Below are 17,935 nucleotides of genomic sequence, written 5' to 3'. Positions count from 1 at the left end.
GGAAATTTGTCTTAACTTCCCAAATATTGTGCTTCAGCCTGTACAGAGACTTCTGAAGTAACATCTCCCACCCCGTACAGGTTATGGGAATTACCCACTCCCACTCGGGTTCAGTGAGATGGCTAAGGCTGTCAGTGTACCACATTCAGGCAGGTGATACTGGGGGGGTAGGAGGGATGAGTTTTCTGGAGGTTTGCATGCTCTCTCCAGCACCTCAGTGTGGAAGCTTCACAAACTAAATAGTTCCACTGAGGTAACTGTGCTTTCCCTGAACTGGTCCCATATTACTGCAAGCAAATGAAAGTTACTTCTGACTTCAGTCCAGTCTTCTCTGAATTGTCCTAAAAAACTTTTAATTGCTGGGCTTTCTAAACTAAAATCGAACTTGTATTATTCTGAACTGGAAGCCAATTAATGGGCCTCTATGTTTACCCTACTGTCATAAACCACCAGAGTATAAACAATCTTCCATTAATACATCACAGTGATCTACAGGCACTTGTTTTCTGAGCCACACCAATCACGTCACTGTTTTAAAAGGACTGTCTGACTATTACTTTTGAAAGGAAACTTCACAAAAGTAACCAATACTCATATGCCACTATTTTGAATACTAATCTCAAAAAGTGATAGTAACACAAATCATATACCTTTCAATATAGAAGCATTACAAGTTACGTTTTGCATGCATCACTTAGTTATTTTGACAGTTGGGAGATTTTTGATACAGTTTACATTTTGCTGTCTTTTTCCCAGGGCAGATGCTGTGGATGGGATCGATCCAATGTATGATTTACCTGTGCTCACCACAGTTGCACTGCCTCCAAGAGCTGGAAGAGGCGGGGATGTACATCGCCGACATAGCCCAGCATGACACAACGCGAGACCTCATTCTCCTCAATCAGCAAAGGCTAGCAGAGATTGAGCTGTCCAATCAGCTCGAACGCAAGAAGGAGGAGCTGAGAATCCTGTCCAAGAACCTGGAGGTGGAAAAGCAGAAAACTGAGGCGCTACTATATGCCATGCTACCTAAACACGTGGCCAATCAGCTCAAGGAAGGCAAGCAGGTTGAAGCAGGTAAGTACTATCTCTTCCAACTTCGACACCAGACCTTCTGCACCAAGACTAGGGCACTTGTCTTCAGCAGATCCCACATCACTTCAAGATCACTCAAGCACAGTCGTCACTGTTGTCATGTAAAAAAAACTGCAAATAATTCACACTGTAACATTGCACACACTGTAATGAGCTGAGTTACTCATCTGGTGACAAATGTTGATCCTGACACCCCCTACAATTCTTGAAGTGGTATCATTGAATCTGTTACATCCACCTGTCAGAACAGGTAAGACCTTGGGTTACGATCTCAGTTAAAAGATGGTACCTTTGACAGTGCAGCACTCCTTCACACTAGGCTGGGGGTGTCAGCATATTGAGTTATAGCTAACCAGACTGGTCACTACTAAGTAGTGCTCCTTTGAAATTTGCATTTGTGCAGTGTGCTTAGCCTTGGAGCCTTGGCACTTCAACATTCCCTATTCCTGTGTGCCATTTTTAATTCATTTCCTCATTTCATAAGGCATTATTGAAAGAATGGGTTGGATCCTTTAATTCTGAATTTTTGGAATCTCAGAGTAACATACTGTCGGGTTAACCCATACGCTGACTTCTTCTCCTGCTGCTGCCCTCACATCTGATGAAAACCAAACAGCGATCCAGTTTTCATTCAGTGGGAATCAATGGGCAAGAAGTCTGTATTTAATTATTTTGGATGTTCATTATGAATATGTTAAAATGCAGAATAAAACTGAACGGGCCTTTGACATGAAAACAAAAGAACATGACTTCATCTACCTCTCATGACCATTCACCATTCTAAAGCACTTTACAGTCTTGGGGTTCTAACTCATGTTTGTTTTCTTTATTTTTCTTTTAGAAATAGGAGCAGGAGTAGGTCATTTGGCCCCCTGCTCCACCATTCATGGCTGACCCAGTACTCCTCATGGTCCTCTCTCCTGCCCTTCTCCCATAACCTTTGATTCCCGGCTGATCAAGGATCTATCGATCTCAGCCTTAAATGTACACAAGGACTCTGTCCCACAGCTCCCTGTGGCGTTTCAAAGACTCTCTACTCTTTGAGAGAAGAGAATCCTCCTCATCTCAGTCTTTAAGTCAGTGCCCCGTAACGTGCTGCTCAACGGATGTCACTGAGACAGATTGTCCACTCAGTAGACACGTTATTGTCGGTGAGACATTGCTGTGTCATACTTGCTGCCATGTTTCCTTCAGTGATGCTGCTTCATTAGTTGTGTAGCATTTTTGGGAGGTTCCTATCAGAGCCTTGGTTTTAATACTTCTTTGGGATTCTGGTGATGGATAGTGGAATATTTTCCATTCCGAGCTGTCCCTGCCCTTTTCTGGTACCTGACAGTTTCTCATAGTGTAGGGGGACACCAATCCGCACCTTCCTTTTCATGGCATCACCTGCCACATTCTGGTAAGTGAAGGCGTTAAGGGTTCCAATATTGCATTGAACAGCTTCAGAGAGAAACTAAGGGTAAAAGTAGTGGGTGAGGAGATCGGGAATTGAGTAAAGGGATCGGGTGGTAGGTGGGTGAGAGGGTTCGAATGGCAGGTGGGTGAGGGGGTTCGGGTGGCTGGTAGGTGAGGGGGTTCGGGAGGCTGGCAGGTGAGGGGATCAGGTGGTAGGTGGGTGGGGGGTATGAGGTGGTAGGTGGCTGAGAGGGTTCGGGTGTAGGTGGGTGAGGGGATCAGGTGGTAGGTGTGTTGGGAGGATCAGGTGGTAGGTGGGTGAGAAGGTTTGGGTGTAGGTGGGTGAGAGGGTTCGGGTGGCTGGTGGGTGAGAGGGTTCAAGTGTAGGTGGGTGAGAGGGTTCGGGTGGCAGGTGGGTGAGGAGGATCAGGTGGTAGGTAGGTGAGAGGTTTCGGGTGTAGGTGGGTGAGAGGGTTCGGGTGGCTGGTGGGTGAGAGGGTTCAAGTGTAGGTGGGTGAGGGGGTTCGGTTGGTAGGTGGATGAGAGGGTTCGGGTGGCTGGTGGGTGAGAGGTTTCAGGTGGCTGGTGGGTGAGAGGGTTCGAGTGTAGGTGGGTGGCGGGATCGAATGGTAGGTGGATGAGGGGGTTCGGGTGGCAGGTGGGTGAGAGGGATCGGGTGCTAGGTGGGTGAGGGGGTCAGGTGGTTGGTTTATTGAGAGGGATCGGTTGGTAGGTGAGGGGGTAGTAGGGAGGCAGATAAGCGGGTGAGAAGGTGGAGTGGGTCACGATGGTTCCAGGAGGTGAGGCACAGCTGGGGACGGGGGGAGATGGGTCAGACGGAGGTCGTGGGTGAGATTGGGTGATGGAAGAACATTGACTGGTTGAACAGGAGGAGAATCTGAATTTCATATTATTGCATAGCACTTACAGCACAGAGACTATCTGGCCCAGTTGGTCCAGGCCAGTGTCCATGCTCAGATGAACTTCCTCTAGCTCCCCTTCAGCACATCTATTAACATAACCATCAATGCATTTCTCCTTCATTTGCTTCACTCATATACTCTTCAAAATATCTGCACTATCTGCCTCCAGTGCTCCATGTGTTAGTGAGTTCTAACCACTCTCCAAGATGGCGCTCTTGAACGGATGGTTTCTTATTTTTCAAATAATAATTGCCCGTCAGTCTCTGAGCGGTCTGCGGGATGAATGGTGAATAATATGGTGACACATTTCTGTGTTCTCCTGAAAGGGGAATTCGAAGATTGCACCATCCTCTTCAGTGACGTAGTGACTTTTACCAACATCTGTGCAGCCTGTGAGCCTATCCAGATTGTCCACATGCTCAACTCCATGTACTCCCGCTTTGATCGTATAACTACAGTCCATGATGTTTACAAGGTGGGTCATGTGCACCAGGAACATTCAACGAAACTGCGGGTCACAGCGTGGAAACTATCAATCCATCTCTGTAAACAATGGAGATAACAGATTGGGCAGGAAATGTGCTGTTACAGAAATGTAAAAACAAAACGACATTAAAAAGTAAAAGTCAAGATCTCCACGTAGAATTGGAAACCTGTCGAAACTGTAGACAATTACAGCATGGAAGTAGACCATTCAACCCATCATCTCCATGTGCCAGGTTTTTGGGAGAGTGTACAATTCCTGTCACTCGCCCCCTGTCTTTCTCCACAGCCTGGCAAATGATTCCTTTCCCATCACTTAGCTTTTGAAAGTTAAGATTGAGTCTACTTCCACAGTCGTTTGAGGCAGGAGGTTCCAGACCCTAACAACATTGCGCCTGAAATCATTTCCTCACCATTCCTGACTCTTCCATAACCCAATCTCACCATGAGCACCAGCCCCTTCTGACCCACCTCCCCCATCCCCAGCTGTGCCTCACCTCCTGGAACCATCGTGACCCACTCCACCTTCTCACCCACTTATCTGCCACCCCACTTACCCCCGTGTGAAATTTCTGACAGCTTTCGAAGTGGATCTCGCTGCCTGATTTCTCTTTGAAATGCCACGTTACTATGGGCCGTGTCCCGGAGGAAAATCCAGTCCCTAGGTACCATGTTTAAATCACTGCTTAGCCAGTGGTTAAGCACCAGTTGTGAGTTCCTCCACGCAGACTGACCTGGTGTGATTCTCTAGCCTTTCCTCTGAGCTTTCAGCATCTGGAGTTTTGTTATTTAATTTGATGAATGGAGTGTTGTTTGCCAGGGTGGGCACGGTTTGCCAGGATGCCACAAGTGTGCCATCAATCCATGCCAATGAAGGGTGACAAGTGACTCCAGTGAAAGGATGTGGCACATTGTTAAGAGTTGACCCCTTAGCAGTCGGTGAACTGGTCTTTGCATGAAATTATGTCTGTGTGTTTGACACTAACTTAATAATAATTGAAATAATATAAGAAATTTTAAATGCATACACCTCCATCACGCTAATGATGCCAGTATTCAGTACCATTAAGTTTTGTTTTCAGCTCAGTATTAGAGCGGTCCACAAGTTTGGGAAAAGGTTTTGATTGTGGCAAAAACAAATCCTTAGCAGGAGCACGATCAGGACCAGGAAATTGGGGGTGAAGCTGGCAGTGTCCGTGAGATCCGGTTTCATAAGGATTATGGTACAGACCTCTTGTTTCTGGTTTGGACCGTGTGCAGGTTGAGACCATTGGAGATGCCTACATGGTTGTTGGAGGCGTACCCATTCCTGTTGCAAGCCATGCGGAGAGAGTCGCCAACTTTGCCTTGGGAATGAGGATGGCTGCAAGAAGTGTGAAGAATCCAGTGACCGGAGATCCTATTCAGGTACAGCTTCTCTCTGATTCCCCACAGACGGAATACTGGGGGTTAGGATTAGGCTTGCCTCCCCACAATTACATCCAGAAGGCTTAAGGTTGATGAGTAAGGAATAGTTGAGATTGATCATATAGGCTGAAGCCTTAACCCCGGCCTAAATCGCAGGCAAATAGGACACTCTGTCAAAGGCAGGGATGGTGGGTGTAGGGTCCTTCAGAGTTTTAGACCTGGGCCTACTAACACCAGTGGGATTGAGGAGTTATTTTAAGCTGAGACAGGTGTGTCTTGCCTGATGGGAGGTAGCTGGTGAGAAGAGGGGCAGGGGAAAGGCAGTCTCATTTTTGTTTCCTTTATGGGGTGGAGAGAAAGGCCTGTTCCTGCAGGTCCCAGATGGGAAGGGCTCCTGCCTAGACTTCACATCCTTCCCGACCACAGGCCCTTGCAGAATTCACTGTCTCTAGTTCCCGCTGGGGTCTCCTGATAAAAGTGCTGTATTTCAATGGCTACTAGGACTATTGCATTTGTTTCTTGAGTTTGCGATTGGTAAAGCAGCAAGGCACATGCAAATGAGCCCAGCCGTTGAGGCCAATAGCGCCTTCAATTGTTCTGGGTTGGTCACTGCTCGCTGAGATGGCTCTCCCAATTAAGAATTCAATTTACCCTTCCCTACTCACAGGAGATCACTTTTAGACATTGCCTAACCATTTCAGTGTCCCTAGCACAGACTTTCAGCTGGGGAACCAGGCCCAAAGTTGGTGGGAACTAACTGCTGACATGATTGGCTTCCAACGTGATAGCCATCTTCCTATGTGCCAGGGATGACTATAACCGGTGGAGAATTTGCCCCCTGCTTCCCATTAACTCCATCTTTGCTCGGGCACCTTGTTGCTGCACTCAGTCGAAATGCAGCTTTGATTTCTCGGGTAGTCACTCTCACCTCACCCCTGGAGTTCAGCTCTTGTTTGGGTCATGGGTGTGCAGAGGTCTGGAGCAGTGTGACCTTGGCAGCTCTCAAACTAAGCATCAGTGAGCAAGTTCATTACTGAATAGGTGCATCTTGACTGCACTGTTGATGACGCCATCATCATCATTTTGCTGATGATTGGAATGAGGCAGTAACTGACCAGATTGGACCTCTACTTTCTGTGGGTAGGACCTAACCATATTTTTGAATGAATGCCAATGTTGCATTGCACTCGAATGGCTCAGCTAGGTTTTCAGGACCTACAGCCTCTGCAACATCAAGTGGCTTTAGCCAGTTCTTAAAATTTCACCAAATGAATTGAATTAATTGAAGGCTGGCATCTGAGATGCGGGGGTCCTCAGGAAGAGACTGACGATTGGTACATATCCTGTAGCATTGTCATTTGCACCGATGAACTGGGCTCCCCATCACCTGGTGATGGGCATATTCGTGGAGAATCCTTCTCCTGTGAGTTGCTGAATTGTCTGTCAGCTTTCCCGATATATGTGGTAAACTGCAGAGCAAACATTGAACTCATTGGCTGTGGAGTTTGAGGACTTCTGTGTATAGCATGCCGCCTGTGTAGTTTAGTATACAGCACCTCATTTCTCGGTCTGCCTGGTGCTGCTCCTGGCATGCCCTCCTGAAGTGTCCATTAAACCAGTATTGATCACCAGGTTTGCAATGGTAGAGTAGGGGATATAGTGGGCCATGAGTTTAATCATTTTTTTTTGTATAATATAAAACAAAGCTCAGTGTGCTGGATGGATGCCATGGTTGATATACCATGTCTGTTCTGCTCCGTTCCCAGTTAGCATGGTGATGGTGTCACCCAACACAATGAATGCTCTCCTCATTGTGAAAACTTAACCTCCACAGAGACAATGTGCTGGTCACGCTTGCCACTACTGTCACATCTGATGACGGTGAGATCAAGTAAGTAAGTTTTTCCCTCTTTTCCATTACAACTTGCGGCAAGCCCAGTATGACAGACCTAGCCTACAGGGCATGGCTATTTCAATCAGTAGTGGCATAACTGAGCCAGTCTCAGTGATGGGTATTGAAATCCCCCATCCAGGTATATTCAGGGCTCTTGCCTCCCTCAATGCTCTTTCCAAATGAAGTTCAATGTGGAGGAGTGACAATTCATCAGCTGAGGAGGGGTGGTAGGTAGTAATCTGCTCGAGGTTTCCTTACCCGTGTTTGACCCAACGTCATGAGATATTATGGGGTCTGCAGTCTGTATTGAGGATTCCCAGTCAACTGCCCTCCTGGTGATAGAGGAGTGTAGGACATTGTCAGTAAGGTATGATTTCGTGACTATATGATTGGAGAGCAGTAATATAATCTCATGGTATATTATTCAACGTAATGAAGCTTTTTTGATTGCGAAAAGAAATACGGGCATGAGTCACAAGCTCAGTTATTTTCATTGGACTAACAATCATTTGTTGCCATGGTAACCCTAGAGGAAGTTCTCCAATCAGTCTCAAGAGGAGGACTAGCAGAATCTTCTCTGATTGACTCAAAATGGCCAATTAATGCTGACCCTGCTTATGATGCCTGCATTCTGACAAGGAGCTTTGAAAGTCATTGAGAGAGGGATTCTGGGTGATCAGGGCCAACTTCTAGATAGAGTCATAGAGATGTACAGCATGGAAACCGACCCTTCGGTCCAACCCGTCCATACCGACCAGATATCCCAACCCAATCAAGTCCCACGTGCCAACACCCGGCCCGTATCCCTGCAAACCCTTCCTATTCATATACCCATCCAAATGCCTCTTAAATGTTGCAAATGAAATGATAGCCCCGTAATTAAATTGTTCTAAGTGGAGTATAGGTTCAATAATGAATGGGTAAAAAGTGAGGTCTGCAGACGCTGGAGATCAGAGCTGAAAATGTGTTGCTGGTTAAAGCACAGCAGGTTAGGCAGCATCCAAGGAACAGGAAATTCGACGTTTCGGGCCAGAGCCCTTCATCAACACATTTTCAGCTCAATAATGAATGGGTCTTGCTTGAGTTAATCTGATCTGAGCCTAATGTTTCTTTCAAATCATGATCACTCAGGAATATTTGCCCCCGAATGTGATTAATATTACATTGGAAAACGTGATGGAGCAGTAGCACCACCCAGATGAATATGAGACACTCAAGCTGTTCAAACTCTGAGCTTTGATTGGTTGCTTCCCTTGGCTCCACTAATTTTAATAGAAATATCCACCACCAATTTTACAGTAAGATGATAAAAAGTTAGCTCTGAGGATCCAGGAGGTTCTCACAATCTCCCAACTTAAAATTCAACTGCAGAGCCCACTGTGGAACCAGTTTGGATGGCTGTTTCCATTTTTCACACAGTAATTTTGGGCATGAGGGGGTGAGATATGAGATAGTGGAGATCCTCCAATCGCACGTGGAAATTGCCAGGACAATCCGTGCTTAGTGTGCGGGCCCTGCAAAAGATCATTCTTCATCCAGACCTTTGAGAACGTGGGTTCTTGCCATTAAAGAATGTCAATTCTTTTCCACAATCAGATCCGAGTTGGCATACACTCTGGTCCAGTGTTGGCTGGAGTGGTTGGTGAGAAGATGCCAAGGTACTGTCTATTTGGAGACACTGTTAATACTGCCTCAAGGATGGAGAGCCATGGAGTACCAGGCAAGATCCATCTCAGTCCAACAGCAAACAGGTAGGTAAATCTGACCTGACTCTACCTGTGCTAAACTGCTACCTCAGGCTTTTGCTTCATTGGAGTTGAGTATTTTGATGGCCCAGTGAAAATCTGCCATCTTTATCCTAACTCATACGGAATTCTACTCACCCACCACTCCTGTGCTTACTGACCTACAAAATCTCCAGATCTGCCAACGTCTCGTTTTGAGATTGCCGTGCTGGTTCTCAAATCTCACTGGCCTAGCTCTCCCGATCTCTGTCATCACCTCCAGCCCTGCGACTGTTCCGAGATCGCCGTACTCCTCCGATGCTAACCTATTGCACACCTCAGAAATAACTTCACAGAGGACGGTATCCTGTCACCAAGTCCACCCTTTATGTACACACACAAAGTACATGACACTGATCCAGCTGGCTCAGAGCCAGCTCCAAGAGTAAGCAGAGCCCCTGACACTCCTGTTTATTTATTTTTTCTTTTTTTTCTAATTACCCCCACACTACTGCCGAACTGCTTATTTTTCCCCCCGCACCCATGTTGTGTGTGCAGGTGTGAGATACAGTGAGAGACACAAGGTGCACGAATCTTTATTCAGTTTCCACCACCAGGAAGAAAGGAAACGCCCGAGTGGCCAGTGACAAGCAGTGCCCTTCACATCAAAGAGCAATGCTGTGTGATCAAACAGTGAAGGGGAGGGCAGGGATTAAATCAAAATAGAGTTGGAGGGGGAAATAATGCACTCCACTCCCTGCGGCGCCCACCTCTCCCTGAACAACTCCATAGTGTCGGTGGAGACCGCGTGCTCCTTCTCCAAGGACACCCGGGCTCTAACGTAACCGCAGAAGAGGGGCAGGCAGTCGGCCCTAATGACCCCCTCCACGGCCCGCTGCCTGGACCTGTTTATGGGACACTCCTCTTTATATCTGTCAGCCAGGGTTCCCAGATTGGACCAAAATAACAGCCTCAATCTGGGAACTCATATTCTATAAGATCCACCTGGCTCACCTCATTCCAATCACTACCACTACATTGCCCGCCAATGTGTCCTAACTTCTGGAATTCCCTCCTCTCTCTGCCCCTCCATCTCGCTCTCCACCTTTTAAGATGCTCCTTAATACCTATCTCTTTCGCCAGGATTTTGGTTTACCTGTCTTAACTCTTTTTCACTAGATGCCTCTTTCAAGTAAAGTGTGTAATGGTCACTCATGCTAAAGGGAAAGCATGTTACAGCAGAGGTAGAGGTCATTCTGATTACCGCAAGCTAGTTGGTACACCATGTACAGGTACATTTGTCCAACCATCCCCCTTCTCATTAAACACAAAATAAAAGTTGCAAGTCACCCAGGTCACCCAATGTAAGTGATCAATAATGAGAATGATGATTCATTTGATCGTTCTAGTCTGTCCCATTTTCATCAGTCTCTGATCATGCGTTTCACAGGCGTTCAGATCTTTGAATGAGTTGTCAGTTGAAATGGTATCTGCTTGTTCCTAGGATGATGGCCCTCCCCTGGGGAGTGGCGTTCATGTGCTGAGTGCTGGATCAGAGCAAGACACTTGCTTCTATGAGATTGATGAATTACAGAACAAAGTTGTTCTTGCTAGTTTCTTGTTCTACACCACAACACCACTGCACAGCTACAGCAGTGAGTGTGCAGAGATGTTCAACGTTCTGATGATAAAGTAGGGAAGAAGTTCACAAGTTGAACAAAGCGCCTCACTGTTTTCACAGCTGTTGGCTACAGTTCTCACTTTGCCAGTGTCCATGCAAAGTCTTTTCGCTATAGGGGACATGATCTCGAAGGTTGAGCTCAAGAAGCTGCAACATATGTTCTTTTAGACATTCTTTGTATTCTCAGCATCCACTCTGAGGATTTGTGTTCACTCAGCCCTTAATGAACCTGCAAGTATTCAATTCCTGCTGATCAGATCTCTTAAGTAAGTCAACTGCGACTGAGTGGTAGCACATACCTCTGAGCTAGAAGCTTTTGGTTTGAAATTCCATTGCATTGACTTGAACACAGATATTCCAGGCTGGCGTTGAAGTGTATACTGAGGGAATGTTGGACTGTTGGAAATGCTGGCTTTCAGATGAAGCATTAAACCAAGGATGAGTCTACTGTCCTAAGTGACCATATTATTGAAATGGTTTACCTGGTTTAACAGTTTCTGGGACCTTACAGTACACAAATTTGCTGTTGCAATTCCTACATTATCTGAGTGACTAGGTATCAAACATACTAAGTGCATTTAAAACACTAAGGCGCTAAATATGCGGCAATATTAACAAGGAATGCAGCCTCTTTCTATATGATTTAGAAGTATATTCCAACAGAATCATCTTCTCATCATACAGAGCCCTACAGAACAAAGGTTTCGAAATTGTGGAGAGGGGAGCGATCAACGTGAAAGGCAAAGGGCAAATGGTCACCTACTTTCTTGTTCAGAACCTGCATGCCACTGAAGATGACATCTTGGGTAGGTCGTCAAAGCGAAGTGGGAGAGATCCCAACCAGGACAATGATGGCAGCAAGGGGAAAAGTGACCAGTGTAAGCACCGCGGTGAGTTTTACAGCACGGAATATGACTCTTGACGATTACATGGGATTGTCATGATTTGGAGATGCCGGTGTTGGACTGGGGTGGACAAAGTTAAAAATCACACAACATCAGGTTTATTTGGAAGCACTAGCTTTCGAAGCGTTGCTCCTTCATCAGGTGGTTGTGGAGCAGAATCATATGATACAGAATTTATAGCAACGAGGTTGCAGTGTTGTGGAATGTAATATTAAACAAGTTTAGCTTAAGACTTTCACCTTTTAGAATGATCATGTTAGTTTCAGTTCCTTCATATGTAAATTCCAGAACTTTGTTAAAGTTACATTCTCAAGATAGCTTTACCAATAGATGCCATCTCAGCTCAGGTGTGAAGTTAAAGTCTGTCTGTGTCCCAATGTTAGGGCAGACTGATTTCATTTCTAAAGTGGGAATTACAGAATCTTACATGGATTTATGCAGTTTTTGAGCAAAATAAAATGTAATTCTGCAATTCATTCAATATGGAATTGTCTGTAACCCAAGTTCAAAGGTGATAATTGCAGTTAACATTGTCAATGTAGTGAACTTGATAGCACAGAACCTGAGCATTGTTAATCTGTGAGGCATGCTGTCAAACAATTTATCATGGACTCATCAGGACAGGTGCAAGAGTACCAAATTTCTGAGGGTGCAACTATTTATACTGAACATGAAACAGTGCACTGGTTGGCTGCAAAGTGGTCTCTGAGTGGTCTGAGGTATTGGAACAGTTACCCTAAAGCTTTTATTTAAATTCAAGAAAGACAGGTTGATGATAACATGCCATGGAGAATGCACCATGAAGTACTGTCCCGAAGTTTTTGGTGAATTGTAAAGGTGCAATAACTGATCAAATTCCATTTTCCTGCAAAGGACCTGGCCCCTGCTTATGAATACATCTAGCTTATAGCAATCATAAGTGAGCCCAATTGATGAACTTAAATTGATTGTTAGCATCAACCTTGACACATTCCAGATTGTTTAGTAAGTGATGCCCACTTGCAGAATGACATCTAACCTTGAACCCGATGATTTGTGCTTGCAGGCATGAGCGTTTTGAGAATGGTCTGCAGTTTGCCTGGTGTGGACAATTGAAAGAGACTTCCTGTTTGATATGGTGCATCAGATGTGGAACTGCATGGTGTACATATCTGGCATCACCCTGCCACTGAAATTAGTATTACATTGCTTATAGGTGTGGTACTCAGCATGTTACCTGACTTGAGTGACAACTTGTTGGTGGTGAATGACACAAGAGTGGCTACCTTCACCTATTATTCAAATGCTGGCGACACCATACCCCTTCCACAGTAATCTGAGATACACTGGGCATTTCTTAGGGCCAAAGATAGCATGCATAGATCCATATTCATATTGACTATATTCAGATGAGAGCAGGCCTTATCAATTTTGTTTGAAAAATATCACTGATCAAAGGACACCTTTAACAACCTAATGTTATTCTGCAGTATTGTTAAGGATTGTGTTGATGCATCCATTTGAAATTTCCTTTGCATTCTCTATGTAATCAACCTTACTGGTGCCATTCGAAAGAAATGATTAATATACTTTCATTTAAAGCAAAGGCAACATAGTTTTATTAACATTTTAACACCTTTGTTACTCAGATAGTACAACACAATTTTATCCAATAATTGTAACTAATTACTAAAAATTCAATTTACCAAATGAATCCTTGAGATATTGAGATAAAGGTTTGATTGTCCTGAATCACTAGTTAACTGAGATGAAATATTATTTGCAAATGTGTCCTGCTCTAATCTCAGAGTTAATGCAGATCTTCGTCAAATCATTCCTCAATAGATGGCTAATCTGCTCTTCAATTTGCAGAGGAAAATAATGATGAAGATCAGGATTACAAGCTTGTTGTTGCCATGAAATATGTTGATAGGGAACAGACACCCTCGGACAACTCTTCTGGTAAGTTGGATGAATACTTTAGGATCTGCTCACGGTTAATACATATCCCCAAAGTTGTTGAATGTATTTCTGGAGTTTATGTCACATGACTGTATGTCCCCAACAACATTTTCCCACAAGTGGTCCTTTGTGGGTGCTACGGTGGCTCAGTGGTTAACATTGCGATGTTAACATGCAACTCACAGTGCCAGGGACCTGGGTTTGATTCCAGCCTCAGGTGACTGTGTGGAGTTTGCACGTTCTCCCCATAACTGTGTGGATTTGCTCTGGTTTTCTCCCACAGTCCAAAGATGTGCAGGTTAGGTGGAGTGGCCATGCTAGATTGCCCGTAGTCTCCAGCGGTGTGCAGGTTAGATGGATTAGCCACGGGAAATGCAGAGTTACAGGGATAGAGTGGGATGCTCTTCTGAGGGTCGGTGTAGACTCAATGGGCGGAATAGCCTGTATCTCACTATGGGGCTTTATAACTGGGGTTATAACTGGGGAGGTTATTCTCTCAGACCATTGTCTCCATTCCAAGTGAGAAATGCAAAGACCATGAAAAGCCTTTGCCTACCTCCAGAATGTTTAATTATTTAAAAAAAACACTTCTTTTATATTTTCTGCTGATTTTTCTCCAGGGTCACCCTCAGCAGTGACCTGGAGGTTAGTCAGCAATTCCTGGGGAATCCAGATCACTTCCTGGAGAGTTGACAACCGTTAATCTGTTCTGCCCAGAAAGGAATGGTGCTGTTAGATGAGATTTAATACTCCAGTGTTGTGATACCAGCTTCAAAGAAATGTAATGAGATGCACATTGAAGATGAAAAATCTAATCATAGCCATGAGGATGATCCCATAAGGAAGCTTGACTGGTTGGTAATTTGCTTTTAGAATGCAATGTCCACAATTTACTGAGGGAAGTCAAAAAGCTTGGAAAGTCAAGGCTTCCAGAGGGGAGGCTGGAATCTGACATATTGATCTTTATGCTTGTAGGCTTTATGATTTCAAAGCAGGATACAATCTGAGTACTTTAGGATCAGGGAATAGCTGTGAATCCCATTTCAACAATTGAATGTCTTAAATACTATCACAGATTCCAATAGATGTTTGATGACCAATGGTGTGACAAGATGGGCCAAAGATCCTCTTTCTATGCTGTAGAATCTATTTAACTCTGTGATACGTGTCATTCAGCATCAACCTTGACACATTCCAGATTGTTTAGTAAGTGATGCCCACTTGCAGAATGACATCTAACCTTGAACCCGATGATTTGTGCTTGCAGGCATGAGCTTTTTGAGAATGGTCTGCAGTTTGCCTGGTGTGGACAATTGAAAGAGACTTCCTGTTTGATATGATGCATCAGACGTGGAACTGCGTGGTGTACATATCTGGCATCACCCTGCCACTGAAATTAGTATTACATTAGATTGATTAGTTTGGATACTTAATCAATTACTTTCCTTAAAGATTGAAGACTTGAGGAAATTTTTAAGCAAGACTAAAAGACATACCTGCAGGTCAACCAGAGCAGGGGTAATGGCCAATGAGGCTGAGGTGTCGATGAATGGCCGATGAGGCTGAGGTGTCGATGAACGGCCGATGAGGCTTAGGTGTCGATGAATGGCCGATGAGGCTGAGGTGTCGATGAATGGCCGATGAGGCTGAGGTGTAGATTATTGGCCGATGAGGCTTAGGTGCAGCCAGCAACCTTTTTGATGAACTGAAGTTTACAGAGGAGAGAGGGAGGATGAACATCCGTACAGCAGAGCATTGGACAACTGGGGGGTTGGGCTGAGATCTAAAACACTTTTCACGTAGGCTGCTGGCAGAGGACAAGTTCTATATAAATGCAAATTACTGTTGTTTGACATTGAAATGAAATTTTATGTATTTTATCACTTCGCTACTTTACACTTATTTCCAATCCTCAGCTTGTAGACACATCGGTATAAGCAAATAATAAACATTGTCACATTTAAATATAATGGAGTTTATTTCATTTATTCTAATTGTTCAGTCTTGTGCAACTTATACATTGGCTTTGGTGGGATATAATACATCATTGATGCACAGTGATTAAGCAATTCAGTGCATGTTACACATGGCTATTGATTTTAAATTTTGACTGCATAACTTAATCAGTTGACTGTATTAATACTAGCTCTTTCTTTGCCACGAAGACAGGGAAATCAACAGAGCTGAGCTTAACAAGTGTCCAGAGAGAACAATGATCTCCAAGTGTCCAGAGAGAACAATGATCTCCAAGGAGGAAGATAGAACAAAGTCAAGACTGGACCTGAATAATAAGCCTCTCAGTAATGAAGATGGAAAGTCAGAATTTTGTATTCTATTGTAAACAGAGTGCTGTGTATAACCAACTCAAGCTGCACCTGAGTTAGCTATATTTTCTTGAAAAGACAAACATTAGTTTTACATTGTTTGAAATGTTGCCACTTTTGAATGAGTTTCCCTCAGAAACATTTCTATTGTATTTCTTCAAATACTTTTTTGTGGCACGGTGGCTCAGTGATTAGCACTGCTGCCTCACAGCATAAGGGACCAGGGTTCGATTCCAGCCTCGGGCGACTGTCTGCGTGGAGCTTGCACATTCTCCCCGTGTCTGCATGGGTTTCCTCCGGGTGCTCCGGTTTCCTCCCACAATCCAAAGATGTGCAGGTTAAGGTGAATTGGCCATGCTAAATTGCCCATACTGTTCAGGGATGTGTAGGTTAGGTGCATTAGTCAGGGGTAAATGTAAAGTAATAGGGTAGGGGAATAGGTCTGGGAGGGACACTCTTCGAGGGGTTGGTGTGGACTTGTTGGGCTGAAGGGCCTGTTTGCCCACTGTAGGGATTCTATTCTAAAAATTCTACTTTCAAAATATTCCTAAATTTGTACAATGTTGCATCCACTGTCCATGGCTAATTAAAGTTGGGGGAAACATCAAACTTAACAAAAAAAAATAACTGTGCAAAGATGAGTGGAAGCTCAGATGATTTGTCAAAGAATAAAGAAAGGCAGATACTAACAAAAGGTAGATTAAAGGGGATTAAAAGGAAGATAGCTAGAAATGTAAAAAATGGATAGCAAGAATTTCTACAAGTATTTGAAAAGAAAAAGGGTAAGTAATGTGAGTCGAGAATGTGTTGCTGGAAAAGCACAGCAGGTCAGGCAGCATCCGAGGAGCAGGAGAATCCACGTTTCGGGCAGCAGTTTCGGGAAAAGCACAGCGGGTTGGGATGCTGCCTGACCCGTTGTGCTTTTCAGCATCACACTTTCGACTTTAATCTCGCAGTCCTCACTTTCGCCTAAGTAATGTGAGCGTTGGTCCTGAAGTGTGGGTGGGAGAAGGTTCAGTTGAAGGGAAATCTTAAAAAATCAATGAGAGAACAGAGATGTAGGGCAGTGAAGAGTTGAATGATAATCCAGACGTGACAGGGAGGGGCATAAAATGTAAACAGAAGAGTGTAGCAAACTGAGATCCAGAATAACTAATAGGATTAAGGACAAAACAGAATACAGGAAAGAGGTTGAGTGTTTAGCGGCATGGTGTAAAGACAACAATTTCTCCATCAACGCAAGCAAATCAAAGTTAGCAGGTCATTGCCTCCAGGAAGCAAAGGGAGGAGGCAATGACCTGGTGTGAAGGTGGAGATGGTCGAGAATGTCAAGTTCACCTACAATCTGTCCTGGTCCACCCACATTGACACTATGGTCAAGAAAGCACAACAGTGTCTCTACTTCCTCAGGAAGCTCACGATATTCAGCATGTTCACAAGGACTCTTACCAATTTTTATAGATGCACCATAGAAAGCATCTTGTCTGGATGCATCACAGTGTGGTTTGGTAGCTGCTCTTTCGAAGACCACAAGAAACTACAGAGAGTCATGAACAAAGCCCAGTCCATCACACACACCAGCCTTCGATCCACTGACTCCATCTATACTTGTTGCTATCTTGGGAAAGTAACCAACACAATCAATGGTCCTTCTCACCCCAGTTATACTCCCTTCCACCCTTGTCTGGCAGGCAGAAGGTATAAAAGTTTGTATTCACGTACAAATAGATTCAAGTACAGCTTCTTCCCGGCTATTATCAGACTTTGAATGGACCTCTCAAATGTTAATGCTGATCTCTCCCCCTCTGTCTCTGTGCACCTTCTCTGTGGCTGTAACACTGTATTCTGCACTCTGTTCTGCTACCCTGATGCACCTTGTAAGGTACAATCTACTTGTATAGCACACAACAACACTGTTCACTGTATCTCGGTAATGTAACAACAATCAATCAATTTTTAAAAATCTGAATGCCCACATTTGTAATGCTGATGAGTAAATAAACGATAGCATACCATAAAAATCAATGAATGTGAATTCAGAACTACTGCAGAGATATGGCTGTTGGGTGACCAAGACTGGGAACTCAATATTCAAGGTATTTAATGTTCTGGATGACTCAGCAAAAACGAAAAGGAGGAGTAGTAGCTTTGATAATAAAG

General features: G+C 44.4%; 1 protein-coding gene across 1 annotated transcript in view; it reads left to right on the top strand.

Annotated features, from left to right (window-relative positions):
- Nucleotides 1-11,527, top strand: part of gucy1b2 (guanylate cyclase 1, soluble, beta 2) — a 45,836-nt gene extending 34,309 nt beyond the window's left edge. The window contains exons 10-14 of the mRNA XM_060833258.1: nucleotides 757-1,077; nucleotides 3,743-3,891; nucleotides 5,160-5,306; nucleotides 8,797-8,951; nucleotides 11,290-11,527. Of these exons, the coding sequence (XP_060689241.1) occupies nucleotides 757-1,077; nucleotides 3,743-3,891; nucleotides 5,160-5,306; nucleotides 8,797-8,951; nucleotides 11,290-11,527 (1,010 nt within the window). The remainder of the gene's footprint in view (nucleotides 1-756; nucleotides 1,078-3,742; nucleotides 3,892-5,159; nucleotides 5,307-8,796; nucleotides 8,952-11,289) is intronic.
- The last annotated feature ends 6,408 nt before the right edge of the window (nucleotides 11,528-17,935 follow it).

Source organism: Hemiscyllium ocellatum, chromosome 12 (genome assembly GCF_020745735.1).
Source record: "Hemiscyllium ocellatum isolate sHemOce1 chromosome 12, sHemOce1.pat.X.cur, whole genome shotgun sequence".
NCBI classification, from domain to species: Eukaryota; Metazoa; Chordata; class Chondrichthyes; order Orectolobiformes; family Hemiscylliidae; genus Hemiscyllium; species Hemiscyllium ocellatum.
Note: the sequence above shows the minus strand (reverse complement) of the source record. Positions and strands in the feature narration are given on the sequence as shown.